The sequence below is a fragment of the Nicotiana tabacum genome, chromosome 23 (assembly GCF_000715075.1).
Source record: "Nicotiana tabacum cultivar K326 chromosome 23, ASM71507v2, whole genome shotgun sequence".
Lineage (NCBI taxonomy): Eukaryota > Viridiplantae > Streptophyta > Magnoliopsida > Solanales > Solanaceae > Nicotiana > Nicotiana tabacum.
Genome location: NC_134102.1, coordinates 110,670,236 through 110,689,291, shown reverse-complemented (window position 1 = coordinate 110,689,291; position 19,056 = coordinate 110,670,236). Strand labels below are relative to the sequence as shown.

General features: G+C 36.7%; 2 protein-coding genes across 4 annotated transcripts; one reads left to right on the top strand and one right to left on the bottom strand.

The window, feature by feature from the left end:
* The first annotated feature begins 1,133 nt into the window (after nucleotides 1–1,133).
* Nucleotides 1,134–6,349, top strand: LOC107812428 (hydroxyproline O-arabinosyltransferase 1-like). Its single transcript, XM_016637526.2, has 8 exons — nucleotides 1,134–1,789; nucleotides 3,229–3,296; nucleotides 3,391–3,592; nucleotides 3,690–3,787; nucleotides 3,868–3,937; nucleotides 4,979–5,050; nucleotides 5,127–5,240; nucleotides 5,944–6,349. The coding sequence occupies exons 1-8, from the start codon at nucleotides 1,385–1,387 to the stop codon at nucleotides 6,001–6,003; spliced, it is 1,089 nt and encodes a 362-aa protein (XP_016493012.1). The 5' UTR covers nucleotides 1,134–1,384; the 3' UTR covers nucleotides 6,004–6,349.
* A 581-nt stretch (nucleotides 6,350–6,930) lies between these two features.
* Nucleotides 6,931–18,401, bottom strand: LOC107812426 (uncharacterized). Of its 3 annotated transcripts, none has more exons than XM_075246960.1 (14): nucleotides 18,052–18,401; nucleotides 16,091–16,706; nucleotides 15,920–16,008; nucleotides 15,664–15,762; nucleotides 14,206–14,719; nucleotides 13,081–14,130; nucleotides 12,873–12,993; nucleotides 8,590–10,412; nucleotides 8,476–8,519; nucleotides 8,218–8,397; nucleotides 7,940–8,053; nucleotides 7,676–7,858; nucleotides 7,410–7,454; nucleotides 6,931–7,264 (listed from the first exon to the last, which is right to left on the bottom strand). In XM_075246960.1, exons 1-14 carry the CDS (start codon nucleotides 18,142–18,144, stop codon nucleotides 7,130–7,132), a joined length of 5,106 nt encoding a protein of 1,701 aa, XP_075103061.1. In that variant the 5' UTR covers nucleotides 18,145–18,401; the 3' UTR covers nucleotides 6,931–7,129. The 3 variants fall into 3 exon arrangements, with proteins under 3 accessions (XP_075103061.1, XP_075103062.1, XP_016493009.2); XM_075246961.1 differs by having other exon boundaries at nucleotides 13,081–14,127; nucleotides 18,052–18,400; XM_016637523.2 differs by lacking the exon at nucleotides 7,410–7,454 and having other exon boundaries at nucleotides 18,052–18,400.
* Nucleotides 18,402–19,056: the final 655 nt, after the last annotated feature.

Sequence of the window (19,056 nt, the reverse complement as noted above, 5' to 3'; positions counted from 1 at the left end):
TGAACTATTTGCTGATTTGCCCCATGTGGTCGTTAGTATTTGCTTCTTTAGATGCAAGTACGTTTTTTACTGTTGGTCCCACCTCAAAAAATTTCAACTTTTTACTGAATGTTGAAACTTTTTTTAAGGTATAAGTTGGTAATTAGTATCGAAGATTCATAATTTTGTGTTATCCTTCTCCATTTCAAGTTAATGTCAAAATAACATGGCATGCCGCCTCTAAACAATTAGGCATTAGCAACTGGGTTTAGCAAACAAAAAAATTGCTTGATGAAATAAAAAAGTGGAACGAGCTTTTTTTTAAATTTAATTTTTGCCGAAGAATCATCTTCATGCTCTAACTCCCACTATATCCAGATTTTCCAATCTATTAAAAAAAAGAAAAAAAAGGAAGAGGGGAAAGTCCATTTTGGTATGAGTTCCTCGTTTATGGGAATGTATTTTGATACGAAAAACAATGTTGTTACGTATGAGATTCTAGTGTCAAAGCTGCTAAAATAGGAAACAGAACAAGAATACTAAAAATGCATCGTAAAATGTGGAAATTTGCCAAACGGATCTATTCTAATTGTGTTATATTAATCAACAAATTTTCCCTGAAAATGGTTGGTTTACACACTTACAGAGCAATTATTCCTCAGTGCAGTCTATATCTTTGATCCCCTAGATAGTTTAAAGGAAGAGCATCTTAACATACACATCGAAAACACATTAGATATTTATATGCAATTGGTGTTTATAACAAACTAAATAAATTACTTTTAGCAGTTAAAAATTAAAGTAAGAAAATATTAGAATTTAAACCCGATTATATGTTGTTCTCGTGAAACGAGTTGTTGAAGATAATTTGGTTTCAATAATTATGTAATGCTATATTATATCAGAACTTAAACCCAACTATACGTTATTGTAGCTCACATGCGCAGATAATTTGTTCTCAATACATCAAAATATGTGACTGAGGAATAGTCAACCATTTTTATCAAATTACAAGGGCGGCTTTTAAATAGAAATTACAATATATTCCAAACCCCACATTAACCCCTAACTCAACTTTCACTTGCATTTAGAGTAGACTATAACAACTGTAATTAATACTTTCATTAAATCACAATTAGGAATAGTCAAGTCAACCATTTTCTCTAACCACTCCCCTCTCACACCAACTCGCCACCAGCTGACAAACAGCAAACAGATTCCAAATCCAAGACTTTTTTGTGGGAAGTTCTTGCCACTTTGCTACCACCTCCCAATTTTCCTATATATAAATATTACACTTATATATATATTATATATATCATATATATATATATATATATATATATCATGTAAAAGTGGCAGTTACACTTGCTACAGCGAAGTTTCTAAAAAAAAAAACAAGAAGATGGGTTGGGGGAAATTGTTCTTCACAGTGGTGATTACACTTTCAGCAGCATTGATCACATACAATATCCTCATCTCAGCTAATGCTTCTTTCAAACAAGAATTCCCAGGCCCTTCAAATAATTTTAGGAAAGGTGGGATTTTTAGTCAAGACCCAATTATACAGATGCCATTGGACAAATCAAAGAGCAAGAAGAGGTTGTTTCACACAGCTGTAACATCTTCTGATTCAGTATATAACACGTGGCAGTGTAGGATTATGTATTACTGGTTCAAGAAGTTTAAGGATGAGGAAAATTCAGAGATGGGTGGGTTTACAAGGATCTTGCATAATGGTAAACCAGATAGGTTTATGGATGAGATCCCTACTTTTGTTGCTCAGCCACTTCCCTCTGGAATGGATCAGGTATTTATTTATTTGGAATTTTTTTTAATTGCTTAGTAATGGGTAATATTTTAGTTTCTCTTTTTCTTCCAAATTTGACATTGAATTTTTTGGTGCATTTATTGGAATTTGGTTGCTTTTATTGAATTGTGTGATCCACCTCATCTTTGAAAGTTAAGCTACTACTCCCTCATCGTAATTGTCGCTTTAGCTCTTTTCACACCTATTAAGAAAACAGTAAAAATACAAGGTATAGTTTACTAAGTTACTCTTTTCAAATGCTTTTTGAGAATTGAGCAGTATTAAAAATAACTACTACTTCTTTATTATTAAGGGTATAATTGAAAACAATTAACATATTTAGTCTTAAATTCCTAAAGTGACAATTATTTTGGGACAAATCTTTTTTAGCTAAAGTGCCTGTTAATTTGGGACGGAGGGAGTATTAGAGAAGGCACTCTTTTGTTTACTTAATTACGTTTTCAGCACACCCTTCATGTACTACCTTATTATTTTCAAGAGGCCAAGTAAGTGGAATAATTTTACTGAAGGGTGACAATGAAATTTGAACTCCACTTCTTGTCATATCATGTTGAATAGGGTGAACTGCCTCGTCTAAAAGCTTAAGTTGACAGAGATGACACACTTGGTTACTTAATTATGTTCAAAGTATGTTGAACTTGGACTGCAGCTTCGCCAGTTAAATTGGATGTGGTTACCAAGATTTCGCTTCTTTTGATCACCCTTATTTTTCTTTTAATTTTTTAAGCATGGATTGAGAATTGGAAAGCTCTATTAGGATGGGTATGAAAATTTGGCTATGCTCTCTATGTAACATGGATTTGGATAGTGAGTTCTGAAATACAAAAAGATGTTATAGTCTATTCATGTTAAGACTAATGAAGAGAGTGTTTCAGTTTGAGTGAGACAAGTGAGGTTACTGCGATGGTAAGAGCACTCCTGAGAGGTTGGCTTAGGTTTTACATGTAAAAAGGAGAATGTTAACAATGCAATAGATGTATGGTTGTCCTTGCTTTTTATGGTGAATGGTAACATATTGTAGAAGAAGAAGAAGAAGAAGAAGAAGAAGAAGAAGAAGAATCAGTGCGCAACAGAAGAAACGGAAAATAAAAAGCTTTGAAAATAGCAACTTCATCGTTAAATACTGTTCTTGCTGCAAATGCATAGAATTGAGACCAATGAATGCATAAAAATTAAAGGTTAAACCTCAGGTATAAACATCTTATGAATCATTTCTCACACTACTGCAGTAAAGAACTTTTTGAATTGAGGACATACACGAGTGGTTGCAATGATGCTTTTTCCAGTCTCTCCTTCACTTTTCTCATGTTACGTGAGAGACTGTTATGTTTTATCTTCTTATTTCTTTTCTGGATGATTCTTCCTTTGAACAAACTGGTAAGTGATATCTCACTTCTCATCTCGTTTGTCAATTTCAGGGTTATATTGTCCTCAATAGGCCATGGGCTTTTGTTCAGTGGCTTCAACAAGCACAAATTGAAGAAGAGTACGGGAACACACTCATAAAAATTAACTCAAAACAGCGCAAGTTTCTTGTTAGTTCCTTGGAGTATTTACTCAAAAGTAACTCTTTTGTGCAGCTACATATTGATGGCGGAACCAGATCATGTTATCGTCAAGCCCATTCCCAACCTATCTATGGATGGCCTTGGAGCGGCGTTCCCTTTCTTTTATATAGAACCCAAAAAGTATGAGTCTGTACTGAGAAAGTTCTACCCTGAAGAACGGGGACCTATAACTGACATTGATCCCATTGGAAATTCCCCTGTCATTGTTGGGAAGGTACTAGATTGTTTATATAAGTTATAGTAATTAGTTCTCGGTTTTGATTTTCTAAACGGGAATTTCCTTTTTTCCTTTTTCCACGGGATGATAATAGGAAGCTTTGAAGAAGATAGCTCCGACATGGATGAATGTTTCTCTGGCGATGAAAAAGGATCCTGAAGCAGACAAAGCATTTGGTTGGGTGCTTGAAATGTAACCAGCCCGCCTCTAATTACTGTTATGTTTTATCAATACAACACAAATGCCCTAGTTACTGAAAAATCCATATGCAGGTATGCCTATGCAGTTTCGTCTGCTTTGCATAATGTTGGTAACATATTGCACAAGGAATTCATGATTCAGGTATGATCATTTGCTTTCCTATTTATTTGAAAGGTTGATATTTTACTTGTTCCTTCTTTCTTTCCAAGGCAAAGCAGAGATAAAGAAGATTTGTTGTTGCCCATTTGAAAAAAAAATGTTTCAATGAGGGAACTTCTTGTGTTAGAAATGCTCAATACCCACACTAATTATTCTGATCATGTGGTGTGTGGGATACTTGCTAATGAAAAATCAACTGAATGGGCTCTGGCTTCATTGATCAGTATACACCAGTTCCATGTTATTTGGGGTGCCTGCCTAAGATTTTTCTTTGTATATCATGTGTTAAGGGCTTGCTTATAGCACCCAATTTTTTTGGATATAAAGATAGGCCAATGCGATCTGAGAAAAGTCTATCAAAGCATCCCGGTCTAGAATAAACCATTAGTTTACTCAAAAGAATATACAGCGAAAGCAAAGATTTGATGTTTGCATTTTTATGCTGTTGTGGGTGTTAGAATCTCTCCCTTGTGATGCTTTATCTCCCTTTAAAAATAGAGTGACATATTATATGCATAATTATAAAGGTTGGTAAAACACTATACCTTTTACAGATCCGGGCTTAACCATTTTTATTTGTTTCTTAACGGGAAAACTGGAAAACTCTTATTGTCTGTATAATTTGATTCCACGTCTGAAATGTGTATAAAGGGACAAAGAGTTGTAATTTGAAAGATGCTGTAAATCTTGTGCGGAGTAACAATTTCCTGGTGCTTTTGCCTTTTCCTCCTCCCAATTTTCCTACTATCTTTAAAAAATTTCACTGCTTTGAGCCTATTCAAGTAGCGCAGCTCTCCTTTACTTTCTAATTCCTTCTTCTGTTCCACATGTGCATCTGCTGTTGCAATAAGATTTATCCCACATAGACCTGATATCATTCCTTTCTCCTCCTTTTGTCGGTGCTCGTAGCAGCATCACGAGCTTGTAGTGATTTTGGTTGTGAGTTGAAAATTCATTGCAATATATCTTCCTTATGAACATAACCTGAAACCTAATCCTTCATATGTTGTTTAATTATTCCAGCCTCCTTGGGATACGGAAATTGGCAAGGCATACATAATTCATTACACATATGGATGTGATTACGATATGAAGGTAGCTACCACTTCCTTTTGACTATGAATATGCCAAGTTGTGATAAACTTAATGATGGGAACAACATGCTTTTCAGGGAAAGATGACCTATGGAAAAATTGGAGAGTGGAGATTCGACAAAAGATCATATGATAATAAGTGGCCTCCAAGGAACCTTTCTCTGCCTCCACCTGGTGTCCCAGAGAGTGTGGTATGGTTATCTGTCTTTGTAATCCCCATAACAGGAATGGTTCTAGGATTTTGTTTTACCAAAATTATAGATCTAATAATTAAAATAAGAAGTTGTATGTTATTGCGAACTTTCTCTGCTGCTCTTAGCACTAGCATTGCTAACCTTTTGCTGTATGGATGATTTACTTTGGATAAATAATAGTTGAAGGGAAGAAGTACAAATTTTTACAAGTAACACATGCATATTACCAAATTCTTAACTCTGATGAGATATTCGCAAAAGGTTTTAAAGCTTCAAAAGAAATTATCAATGAACATAGTCCCTCAAAAGATAACCTACTAAAGCTTTGGTTTCATTTCTTAATTTTAAAGATGATGGGGAGGGAGGAGGGGGTATTGCCATATTGGCTGAAAGGTGAGTAGGAGCAGCTGCCTCCTCTGGCATATCCCCCACCACACACACACAATGTCCCTTATAATTTTTCTTTTGATCTATGAATGAGCATTTGATGACGTATTCTTTTCTCTTTTCCATAATGGTGCCTTACAATATGCATTTAATTGCTAACCTAATTTCTAGTATGCATATCTGTTGAGTGTTGAGAGATCTATTTTGATGTTGCATGGATGATATCTTGCATGAAGTGCCAGTGGTTAATGAATGAAAATCACGTTGGATCTTTCATCCTATTTCAACTAATTATGTATTTGGTTTTTGTCAGGTTACCCTGGTAAAAATGGTGAATGAAGCCACCGCTAACATTCCAAATTGGGGTTCTTAGAATGGTATTGTGATTGAAGCTGTTTCACACACGCAAGATGTATGATGAGTTCGTAATTTGTACTTTCTATAGCATACAAGAAAATTTTATTTCCTCACTTCTGGTGGTAAATTGCATATCCCCTATCACTGTTGTCAGAGTATCCGAAACTTCTTCTATTATGGCTGCAGTTCCAACTCTCTCTATCCAGTAGGTTTACGTACCACAGTGTATAGTTGCAAATCTGATCCATATGCAGTAGTTTGCTATGTAGAAACAATGTATGTAGTTCTTGAGTTTACTAGTTGCAGCTCTTCTCATTGCTAAATAAACTAGTAACCTAATGACAATGATGGGATATCTTAAAGTTTGCTGTTATTTGTTACTTTCAGTCTAAACAGGATCTTACGCGTAGAGCAACAATCTGGATAACTTAAAAGGTTTTCCTTGTTATTATCAATTTACTGCACTGCAAAATACAATTAGTTGAAGTGAGCTATACGATTCCTCTGCATTCATTATGTTCTATTCAAGTCAGACCTCATCAAATTTAAACTGTCTTTTTGCTGACCATCAATATATATCAACATTCCTTGCAAAACTCACTTAGGTGGAGCTTCCCTGTTAGTCCAAAACAAACTTTGCCAGAATTTGCCGGGCAGTGAAAATGGTCAGTTAAATAAGACTTGTCTTATCCAACTTACAGCATTGATTGATCACCTGATTTTGTCTAATCTGGTTGGTCGTTTGATATGTGCCTTCATTATTAGGCAGTAAACATTGCATTTGTAAGCTCAATTCCTGATGTAATTTTATTTCTATTTTGTATTATATTTACTGGAGATGAACTCATACATATGTTCAGTGAAGATTTATATTACCGAGCAGTGTTGCAAGTAGGACTTGTTTAGTGCTATAACTTAAATCACAAGAAACCAAAAGACGGGGTGAGAAACTGCAGATCGAGATGTTAACGCAAGAATGAAGTATATATATTTACATACAAATTTACAAGATATGATATTCGCGAGGACATTGGTGCTGGCCTTTCACGAGGATATTATTAGTATTACTGCAGAGGCCAAGGAATTACGTCCACTTACTTCAATTGGTTCCGAAATTACATATTCGAACACGTATCAAGCTGTCAGTTTAAGTACTGCCGGCAATTCTTCGAATTACAGTAGCAGGGGATTTTCTTGCCTTCATCTTCATGGTTAAAATTGTAATCATATGTAATCTCTTCTCCAGGATAGATGTCTCTCTCAGCAAAAAATACTACCTGCATATTGATCAAGGTTTAGTATTTTAAATTTTAGTTTTAGTTACCAACATACTAATTATATGTTTAAATTGAAAAGTGGGAAGCATAACTATGCAATGTAACAAAATATAAGTGAAAAAAAAGTAAAATGAGATGTGTCTACCTTCTTCTCATTCCTCACAGAAATGATTCTGGCAACGCAGTTTGGCTGGTAAAAGAAATTGGGAAAAGAAGGAAAGCTCAGTCCATCGTGGAACGATAAACTGACATCAATCTTTTATTTCTTTCTCTTGAAATAAAGCATAAATTACATGAGAAGTATTAAAGCAGAGACGAAATAATAATCAAAATTGGTTTGCGAAAGAGTTGGCACTGTAACACAATTGGACAGGAGAGCAACAGGACAACATTGTTGTAGAAGACACTTACCATGCATGAATGGTTCACGAATCGAGCAATACCTCCCTTTTGGGTTGCATCGACTATATGCTCTTGATCAATCCTAAAGAAATAACAAGCACTCTTATACTGCAGTTTCTTTCCTGACAGGTAATCTACTTCTCTTTTGTCAGCCACACGGAGCCCCACTATCTCACCCACATATTCAACAACCTAGAGGGGGAAAAAAAAGAAAGTTAATTTGCTGATGAGAAACATATAAATTCAGAGGAAGAGTGTAGACGCAGATGAGACCATTTCGCCTTGTGAAATAAACCTAGATGTGTAAAGACCAAGCGCGTGAATGCCAGATTTGTATACAACCAAACTCTTCCACCCTTTGGAGTATTTATAGCTAGCATATTCCTTCTGGAAACATAAAGTGTAACAAAAAAGTAAGAACATCAGTAACTGAATTCAAAGCGCACAAGAACTTAAAAGCTACACGCTTGACTTGTCAGTTGGACCACTATAGGGTTTAACGATTCAGCACAATGTGCCTTGTCAAGCAACCAACTGTTACTCAGACATACCCGATAATCATATTCAGCATCTTTAGGTGGAAGCCTTGAAACCTCTTTTCTAGATCGCTTTTGTCCAGTTATGTGAATCCAGGCATTTAGCTGCTCCTGGGCAACGAGGCATCCACCACCAGACTCAGAATAATGAGGAAAATTATACCGCACTCCTTCCTTTTTGCGACCCTTGTATCCCTGAATGTAGAACAAGTCTTAGAAAATCTTTAATTCAGGAGTTCAGTACATCTAAACTATTATTAAGAAACAACAAACCTCAGTTCGAGCACAAGTAGAACCTCCTTCTCCCGGATGAATGCCTACAGTACCAACCAGATTTTTGTTAGATATATGTCCCTTGAGCATTTAACCTGGTTCTGAAAATCATACCTTCAAGTTTCGACTCATAAAGGCCTCGTTTGTGAATCTCCTTGGACTTTGGCTTCTGTTGAGTTGGCAGAGAATCATCTGCAATATTACCAGTATTTACAAGGCAATCATACCTTCTCTTCTCTAGAGAGTAGAATAAGCCAGCCCCTAGTTCACCTCCATGGCAATGATCCAATTCACTAGATGTCAAGAGATGACTTTTAGATTTTTTGGCAGTTACAACACGATGAGCATTGCAGCTCCCAACTTTCTTGAGATTCCAAGATTTGTTCATGCATTGATGTTTTCCTTTTGCACTTGCCTTCCTGAATTTTACAGAAGTCACTTTCGCAGTGTAGTTTCCAGAGAAGCTACACTTAGCCAATGAATCACAAATTTCTCTCAGAGAAACAAATTTAACTGGTTTTGATGGATTCCCGTTAGAAATTACACCATATTTCCCACACACTATAGGTCTTACTTCCCTTCTAGAAACCTTCTCATGCATCTCAGAAGACATAGAGGTATCTACCAAACTGCACTTAGCTACTGCTTCATCACCTAGATTAACTTCCTCGTCTATCTGCCTAACAGGTGTTGCAATATCCAACTTCGGCCTCTTTCTTCTTGGTAATTCACAAGTTACAAAGGTATCATCATCGCCAACCTTCAAAAGATCTGACTGAGTACCAATAGTTTTTGCTTCATGGCATTTAACTTTGCTATTGCAAGAAAGAGTATTCAATGAACGCATTCTGAACCTCCTCTCTCTGAAACTTGGTTCTATGGAATATGCACATTCTTCTGCACTGCCATCATCAGATGGGGGGGCACTTTTTTTATACTTGCACGAATGACATTGTAGCCCAGCACCACAAGTGCCCTCTGGATAGCCACAAGCAGAGTAGACGGCAGGAAATGTTGTATCCAACTTTCTCCACTTGGTTCTTTTTCTAATCACTTTATTGGATATATCAGCCACTTTCTGAATACTACGGCTCTTTTCCTGAATGCTGAAACTAGAATGGTTCTGCATTTTGTTCAATCTTAAGGAATCTCTTAGTCTAAGTTCGTCAATCAGACTACGAGAAGAATTATCAGCAAACCTTTTGGATGGCCCTGCATCTATGGGATTGAATTCGCAAGCAACACCGAAGAACTCTGCACTTTGTTCACTGCACTGCACATCATTAGATGACCAGCATCTGTCGATTCCTGATCCTTCATCTACCACAGCATTACTTGCCACAGTATTTTGACCATCAGCAGTAGAGAAATATTTGTCATGAATCATAGCAGATACCTCAGTAACAACAGGCGTAGATCCTCCAGATGAAACATTGGACATTTCTGGCTCCTTTAGACATTCAACATTTTGAACAGCTAAATCACAATTGGGTATTTTTCCACCAGCATCTGCACTTTGTCCCCTCATTTTTTCATTCACGTTCAGGAAACTTGTTGTCTGTTCCTTACATGTCAGACTAGCTGCTCCTGTCACCTTTTTGGGAACATCTCTCCATTGAGAAGAGTGACACTCCATTTTGTTTATCTTATGCCCCATTAAATTACTATTTTGTTCCAAAGAGGCCACATTCTCCAAGGGAAACTTCTGACTGTCATTCAACTTACAAGCAAATAAATTCTTCTTAATGCAGCCAGAAATTCCTCTCTGTTCTATCCGAGTAGTATGCGGAGGTTCACCAATGAATTGATGTTTTTCAAGGGAAGTGTCTGGCTGAACAGCACAGCTACAGCAGTAAGACATAAACGAATTTGGTACCACCTGAAAGCATTTTGCTTGCTCAACTGATGGAGTATTATTGCTTTCAGAATCTCCATGTCTAAGCTCGTGTAAAATCAAGAAATCAATCAGCACGAAAACTTGAAGGATGAAGATAAGAATAAGATCAACTCAAATGCATGAAAACAGACATGAGCATTGAACGAACAGATACTGATTCTCATTGTTACAGTTATAGTTCTCAAATAACTTTTATTTGATACAATAAACTCAATTTCCCGAACCCCCCTACCTAGGAATCCAACAGTAGTCCTTTCCCATTCTGTTCCCTAAGTGACTCAAAACCCAACTTTATGGTTAAAAATGGAGGGTCTTTACCAATAAGCTTTCCCTTGTATACAACAACAACAACAAACCCAGTTTGATCCCATAAATAGGGTCTGGGGAGGGTAGTGTGTACGCAAACCTTACCCCTACCTCATAGAGATAGAGAATTTGTTTCCGATAAAGCTTTCCCTTGTATATGGTTCTCAAATAAATTGAAGGATATATTATATGGGCCTCTCTCTAGATTGCATCATTTTTTTGAAAAGGTAAGTTATATATTAAAAAGAGGAACAGCTTGGCACCAAGATGGTGCTAACACAGTACAAATATCAGAAACCCCTCTGTACAAAACCAAAAAGAATGATTCATACTGTGAAGTCCTATCCTTGTAAACAACAACCCAGTATAATCCCACAAGTGGGGTCTGGGGAGGGTAGTGTGTACGCAGACCTTACCCCTACCCTGGGGTAGGATCCTTGTAAAGATTCAATGAAATCTATCATGCTATCATCAACATCCTTTACATCCTGTAGATTACACCAAAAAGCCAAAAGCCATACACATTTGTATTTAAGCTCTTGTATGCTATCAATCTTCCCTTCGAAGCATCTGGCATTCCCTTCCTTCCATAAAACTAGATTGCGTCATTCAAGGATCCTCCTTTCTACTTTGAAGTAAAAGTAGAAATATTTCCAATAGACAACGGGTTCATAAATAATTTGCATCACTCCAACCACTACCTTAAGGTTTTGGATTGGATGTGCTCAAGTTCTTTCATATGATTTAAGAACTGATAGAGTTCTACAGTTCAAGTCTCACTGTAGTGCATCAACAAGAGTATTTCCATGTGCTTGGAGCGAGAAGAAAAAGGTCAGGGTCACACATAAGCGGAGGAGGGCATGCTACAGACCTAATAAGATTAATCAAAGTCTCCTCTTCGACATTTCGATTTTTAAGATGAGTTGGTTTACATAATTCAACAGGGTATCGGAGCTAAATTTTAGCAAGCTTATTATCACATTCATATGTCCACATTAAAGTTTACATGTAAACTCCAGAGTTGGATTACACGTGCTGGTTGTTGATTTATATAAAGTTCACATAAGATCCCAGTGCTTAATGATTATTTTTTTTGGACAAGCAATATCATCGCTTTATGATTTTTGGTTAGATAATCATATTCTTTTAGATTTCATTTTGGAGAATGTAACTAATGTGCTCCCAGAAGGCCCATATCAATTCTTTTTTTATTTTTTTGACATAAATGAATTTGGTGCCACCTGATAGCATTTTGCTTGCTGGTTCTCAACAAAGATTTCCAATTGGAATATCATGACCTCTCGAGATAGAGAAAGGAAGATCCATATTTATTACTTGTAGTCCTCAAACTTCATTAACTTCAAGATTCTTTTAACGTGTGCTTTCCAAAGTTAAAGTCATAAACACTAGTCAATTACCCTTGTTCCGTACAATTTTAAAGATACATTACCAACAAACTATTTGGGAAAACAACACTTTGCATTTTTTTTAAACAGTGGCATCCCAGCCAGCTTGAGTGCACCTCCCACCAACACAGGTACTAGGTGACTTTGTCAACTAAGGCTTAGGCGGATGGGAAGAAATCACCTAGCGTTTTTTGTCTTTGTTGGAATTTGAACCCTAGTCTCCAAGGTTTGCACCCCACTTCATTGACCACTAGACCAAACCCTTGGATGCTTTTTGCATCTTATCTTCGTCATCTTTTAAAAGGAAATAACCTGATACTGCATTAAGACAAATTAGTATATCTGGAACTACTTCAGAAAATACTCTATACTACCTCTACCCAACTTAGGTGACCTTATTGGTTTAAACATGCTTATTAAGATGACATCAGAGTATTGCAGTAAAGAGAGAAGTGGATACTGGAGACAATGTTATTTATGAAAAGTTAGAAACTTTCCTAAAATCCAAGTGGTCCCATAGTATTTTTTCTGTTCAATATTATTGGAAGAAGTATTGAAACACTTTCATATTTACTTAAGTTATAATCTGGGGACAACCCAAAAGGAAAAGGAAGTTATTTGGGAGAGAGGGAGTAGTACATACTGAATCTCTGTATACAACAAATTAAATATCTTCCAGGGTGACTCAGGCCAAGAGCAAAGTTATAACCTAACATCAACACTAACGGAGAGAATTGATTACAAACCATGGAAAAGCAAGGTTACAGAAAACGTTTCAAGAGAGTTACCTAAGGTAAGGCCAGTGAACTGCAGTATAAGCAGTGGAAAGCTGACAGTGCAATTCTTTGTCTTGAGCATGCAGAGATCCTCCATGTGAGAGAGCTGAAAAATTGCAACCTTCAAGCAGATCTGTATAGACATAAACTTCCTCTTCATTACAATAATAAATCAAACAAGATACAGAGAATAACTGAAACAGAAACAGCAGTGCTTTACCAGTATTAGGAGCTAAAAGTTGACTATGTTTTCCCATGTAATCACTAACCCCAGGGAAGGCAGATACTGCTGCAGTCTTAGACGCAAGTGGCGTATTTGCGACATAGGGTTCATATAACTGGTTTATGGATGTTGGCGCTTTGCCAAAGGGATTCCTGCATAGCACATGCTCTTTGGTGGCTGTGGTAGAGGAACTGACAAGCACCGGAGTAGGAAATTCCAACCCCTGATGCAAGGTTTGCATTCTTGGATTCTCAGTGTGTTCAATCGGCCTTCCATTCAAGCTCTCTTTGCTAGATGATTGTAGAGTTCGATTTCCAATTAATGTTGAACTTGATAATGGAAACCCCAACGTGACTGCCTGAGATGGTGGAGCTGCTCTAGAGTCCATTGATTTACAGACAGATCTGATACTACCATTATCAAAGGTTCCATTATGGGAAATTAAGGATGTCTTTCCATACAAATTAAGGGTGTTCTGAGCACCAGGAATATCCATCATCATACCATAGGGCTTGCACGAGTAAAGGTTCTTCTCATGTAAGGCCAAGCAATTGCTATGACCAATCCCTTCTACAACTCTCTTAACAGTCGTTTTATTTTCATAATACTTGGAGTAGAGTCCAAAGTTTAATTCAGTGGCACCATGGAAATTAGCAATATTGTTGGCCACACCTTTATCACTGTTCCCATGTCCAAGAGCACATGAAGTGTCAACTTTAAATTCCTTATTAGTCATATTACCTCTAGCACAATGAAAATCAGTTTGGTCGCACTTTAGATTAAGGGATTTACACTGAGGTTCTCCAGGTGGAATATGACTTATATTAACCATATTTTTGGCAGCTTCAGAGTACAGTATTCCTTCTGTACCCTTGAAGCGTGCTTGAAGCATAGGAAATACCGAATCTCTTGTTCTGGATTCACCTGTTGCATTGTGGAGTCCATAGGCAGAGTTGACAAGGTCCAGCTGGCCCTTTCCACTTCTTGGACTCAAATTCAACATATGAAAATTTGACCTGCTTTCTTCCACTGGACGTGATTCAACTGCTGCATGACACTGACAGGTATAAACTTAAAGGGATATCAAGAACTAGAGGAATAAATTCACAAATAAAAACAGACCTTTATGCATAAGGGTCTCTGGAAACAATGATTGTTGATACTCCATTGGTTTGACAGTGGGATGATACTCAAAAGATTGTTGAGCTGAAGTTCCAAACTTTTTGCTTTGCTGGGATGGATGCCCAAGTCTCAACTCAATACTTGAGGAGATACTACTCCCATCCATTTGCATTAGTGAACTGTTGATACCAAGAGATTTTGAAAATTTGAGATCTGGAAGAGAGTTGAAGGTATTTGTGTCCTTAGAGTTTGAACCAATATAAGCTGAAATGAATGAAGAACCATTCTGTGGGTCTCGTATCCCATCTAAGTTTGACAATGTCGGACGCTGAGGGTCCTTTGAAATAAACATATTGTTCGATGACTGTCCAGCTCCACTTGAAGCTCCAAATGCACGAGACTGCTCAGCATTTGGAGATAAATTGGGAAGGGATGGATAAAACTCTCTCAAACCAGTACTCACTGGAAATACTTCAGGCCAGTCCCATCCACCATGATCGTCAGGAGCCCTAATCTAAATTACGATAGAAAGATCACCATTCATGGCTCTTGTGCTTCCAATGGATGCCATTAACAAGTACTTTATCAATAGACATAATAAAATAGAAAAACTAGGTTCTTAAAGTCTGCTGTAAATAAACTAAACAGAACAAAGTCAAACAATTTAGTGCATGCAACCCTAGACATAGTGGTCTAGCTTGCATCTGTACCGCGTATGTATGCTATAATGCTATATAAGCTTTCAAAAGTAGGTGCACCATAGTCAGACCATCATAGCAGGCAGAGCACATTTTATCAGGATCTGAAATCCAGTAGTTCATAAAAAGATATTCTTGTAGCTTTTTTCATCAAAATATATAGATAGCTACTAACATATAATTTAAGTGGACAGCATATAATCAAGCAAAGAAATAAGTGGAAGGTTTTCTAAGTTGACTGTACCAAGGTCACCACATAGAGTGATGCTAATGAATTGCAAATTGCCCTTCTACCTTCCCAGAGATGATAAGAAAGAAATTTGGAACGCTAAATTTAGTGATCCAAATTATTATCCTTCTCCTTCACAACTTTGCAGCAACTTTCTGTTTCCAAATTCTCCTTCAATCAATCAATCAATTATGCCTCAATGCCAATTAGCTCCTAGATCTCCTTAGAAAAGTTTCTATCAAGGTTCCTAAAGCAATTGAAGATCTGATCAAAAGATGACAACCTGAGCAGACTATGTTTCCTATTAAATAGCGAACGCAAAATCCTGACCATTCCATGAACCACAAAATTGATCTACATACCAGGTAACATTGAAATGGACCCCCTCCCACAGTTATATCATGAACATAACCTAAATTGATTACACAAATACAAAAACATTTCAAAGAATGTAGCTACCAAAAAATAAATAATAGCACGGATTTTGAGGCATAGAAGAAATAGATGTTAGATACCTCACATATTCCTTACCCCTAGTTCTTGGAAGAAGACCTTCCGCCAATGAGCTATGGTTACACCACTGTCCATACAAACAGCATTCCCAGGATTAACATCAGATAAACCAGAATGCTGCACAAAAGATAAAACTTCAAACAGTTATCAAAAAAAGTCTTTAACTTAAGTAATAAACAAAAGAAAGATATGGAAATATCAAGTACTCCAACAGAAGTGCCTTTCCTTCCAAAGACTGCAAAAAAAAAAAGGAGATTTCAGAAATAACTAGTACCTCACAGAACCTAGAAACAGACATATGTGAACCATGGCACAAGCAAATAACTCCAAGAAGACCAGTATTCCTGAGAACCAGATATCCACCTACATTCAACGACCAAAATACTAATTAGAACATATAAACATAGTATTGATGAAAAGTCAAACTAACTAGTGGGTTACTCACTTAAGCCCAAACAGAACACACGGGGATAGCTGCTCAGAGCTGGAGACAACTGCCCAGAAGATCCTGTTTCCAGAAAAACCTTTCTAGATGTCAGAATATCAGGTATGTCATTAAACTTCATGGCACTATTTGGGATTGATTCTGCATCGGAAGCCCCTCTAGGAAAAGAAAAATGCTTTAGTTTCTCATTGCCAACATAATGGGATGGAGCAGTTGGCTTAGCCATTTCATGTCTTGGATGGTTTATTACAGCAGTTGATTTAAGAGTATCTCCAGCTTTTAACTTGTGGCTGCTAAAATATTGTGACAATTCAACAGCAGGAACAAGCACTGGTCCATTCGTAGAAGCAGATCCATTGGCATTGTTACGATATATTGGCTTTTCATTCAGCGTGAAGACTGATTTTAAATTTGATGATTGCTGAAACTTCCCTTGTAAAGAGGGCAGTGGACCAGAAAGAAAAGATATGAATGAACCACTGAACTCAGCGGGACTAGAGTTATCCGCAATTGAATTTGAAGTCCGTGGAAGAGTAGACTGCTGTACTATTCCATTTCCCAGTGACACTGAATCTTGAGGAATGCTCGAGTAAAAATTTTGACCTGCATTAGGAAACTACAGTAGGGGGTAGGCAGTGAGAAGGACAAATTAAATAAAGAAAAATGAGAAGAATCTACAAGACCCAGTCTAACAAAAAAGATTATGGTAATAATTGTCCAGTATAACAAAGATAGAAGTTACTTGGAAAGGGAAAGCCTCAAGCAACAAGGAAAAACAATGTTTGATAGGCATGTATATTTTGTGCACCTACAGCTGATGGAAACTTTTTGCTACAAAACAGTGGCTCACACGACATCTAATTACAGCACCCAGAAAGAAACTCTTTAGTGACATTGACTATCTGAGCATCATTCATAGCATAGTTTGCTTTCATTGATCAAAAAACCAAAATAAGCCTCTGAAGAATTTCATCTAATTAATCTACATTACACAAATACATTCCCAATGCTTTCTGGAGTTTTCGGAACATTCATTTTCCATAGAAAACTTTTCTCAGTCTAGTTTCTCCACTTAGAAAAGCCACTTCATTATGATGCAAAAGAGGTGCCAGCTATTTAACTATGTAAGAATCGGTGACCCAAACTACAAACCTAGTGCCTAATCATAAACATGAAGATACTAAACGAAATACAATTTACAACCTCCAGTCTGCTTTAACTCATCCAAAGACACTCTTCCTTTGATGCAATAGCAATACAATTCTTTCCATTTTCTATTTCAATAAAATGAAAACGTAATATGTGGCACACACTTGTTTCCTATTAACTCTAAAAGATGTAGATATCTCTCAATGCTCATGTCAACTCTAGACAAAAAAGCTAGATTTGTTACAAGGTCTTTTTTCTAAACTCGTCATGTAATTCAAGGAGTAAAAACGAGGGCTTTTTTACTTTTGGTAATTAAAGGAGGCTTTCTTCATATCTTCCAAAGATTTGCACCATAAAATGAAATCTAATTTGCTCAATCTGGACTACACCCCCTATGTACTCTACTCGTCTAGTTACATGCATTCTACATGAAATGGTAAGATTCATAAACAATAAATACAAATTACAAAAAGCTAATTAACCAGGGGCGTATACACCTTGTCTTATGCGGTGCAACGAGACACAGCTTACCCGAATTTTTTTACTAATTATGTATAAGAAAAATAAAAATATTAGGGATAAATATAGAAAATGACACCGCTTACAACTACAATAAGTTATTTATTTGTTCATTTCTTCAAATTGTGACACCGCTTATGAAAAATAATGTGTGCGCTTACCCATCATGTTCACCACATTTTCCTCCAAAAGTACATGCATTTCACAGAATAAGCTAAAATTAACATGCAAGCAAGAAAAACGCAAAGAAATTATAATTATCAACCAAAAAATAAAAAAGAAAAAAGAAAAACCTGAGAATGGGAATCCGGGAGTGATGAAGAAACAAGTGGTGGAGACGTTGACTGCCACATTGACCCACATTTCCTCTGCCAACAATTATCCATCTCTTTAACCTTTTAAAACCCTATCCTTTCTCCATCAAAAACTTCTCATAAAAAAAAAAAATAGTTCAACAAATTAAACCCATGTTCTAATCAAAACCAAATCCAAACAAAAAACCACACTTCTCAGGAATTTAAAAAAATCAAATTCAACCCAGTAAATGTGTAGAAAATATTAAAAATTCACAACGCAGAAATAGTAGTATTATCTGTGTATAAAGAAAGGGCACTAATGATGGGGGAATTTCAAGAGAGGGGTAGCGACAATAACATTAAGCACTGATAATAATGCGATTGGGAAATTGATTGGACGGATATGGGCCGTTGGATAGAGGTTTTAGTGGGCCCTGAACCGTTGATTGGATTTCCAGCTGTTGGGAAAAAAAAGTGCACGAGGAGTCAAGTGACTGAACCCTTGTAAGGTAACAGTTGGCGGGAAAAAGTGTAAAGGGATGGGACCTACTTGGCTCAGTTGGGTCACGTGACGTATTCATTATTATTGGTAGAAGACTGAAGACTGAAACTGATGAGTCAGCACCTGTCATGGCTTGAATGGGGCCCATGTTGTGTCTTCAATTGGGCCCTACCAAAACTTTATGTTGGGCTTATCGGGGTTATACTGGACCAGGCCATCAGGTGTTGATAATGGTCCAATACTTTATTCTAAACTAGGCGAAGATGGCCCGCACCAGCACGGGCCCAATAGTGTGAAACTTAAAACTAATTATTTTTTATCAGGTTAGTATCAAATGAGATATAAACAACATTGCAAATAATAAAATGAGATATAAACAACATTGCAAAATAAAAATATACAAATTATTCATAAATAATGTATAAGGTTTGAAAGATTTACTAAAATAGAATAGTCTAATTTAGTGACATCAATTATGGCTTAGGACATTTGATGACCTC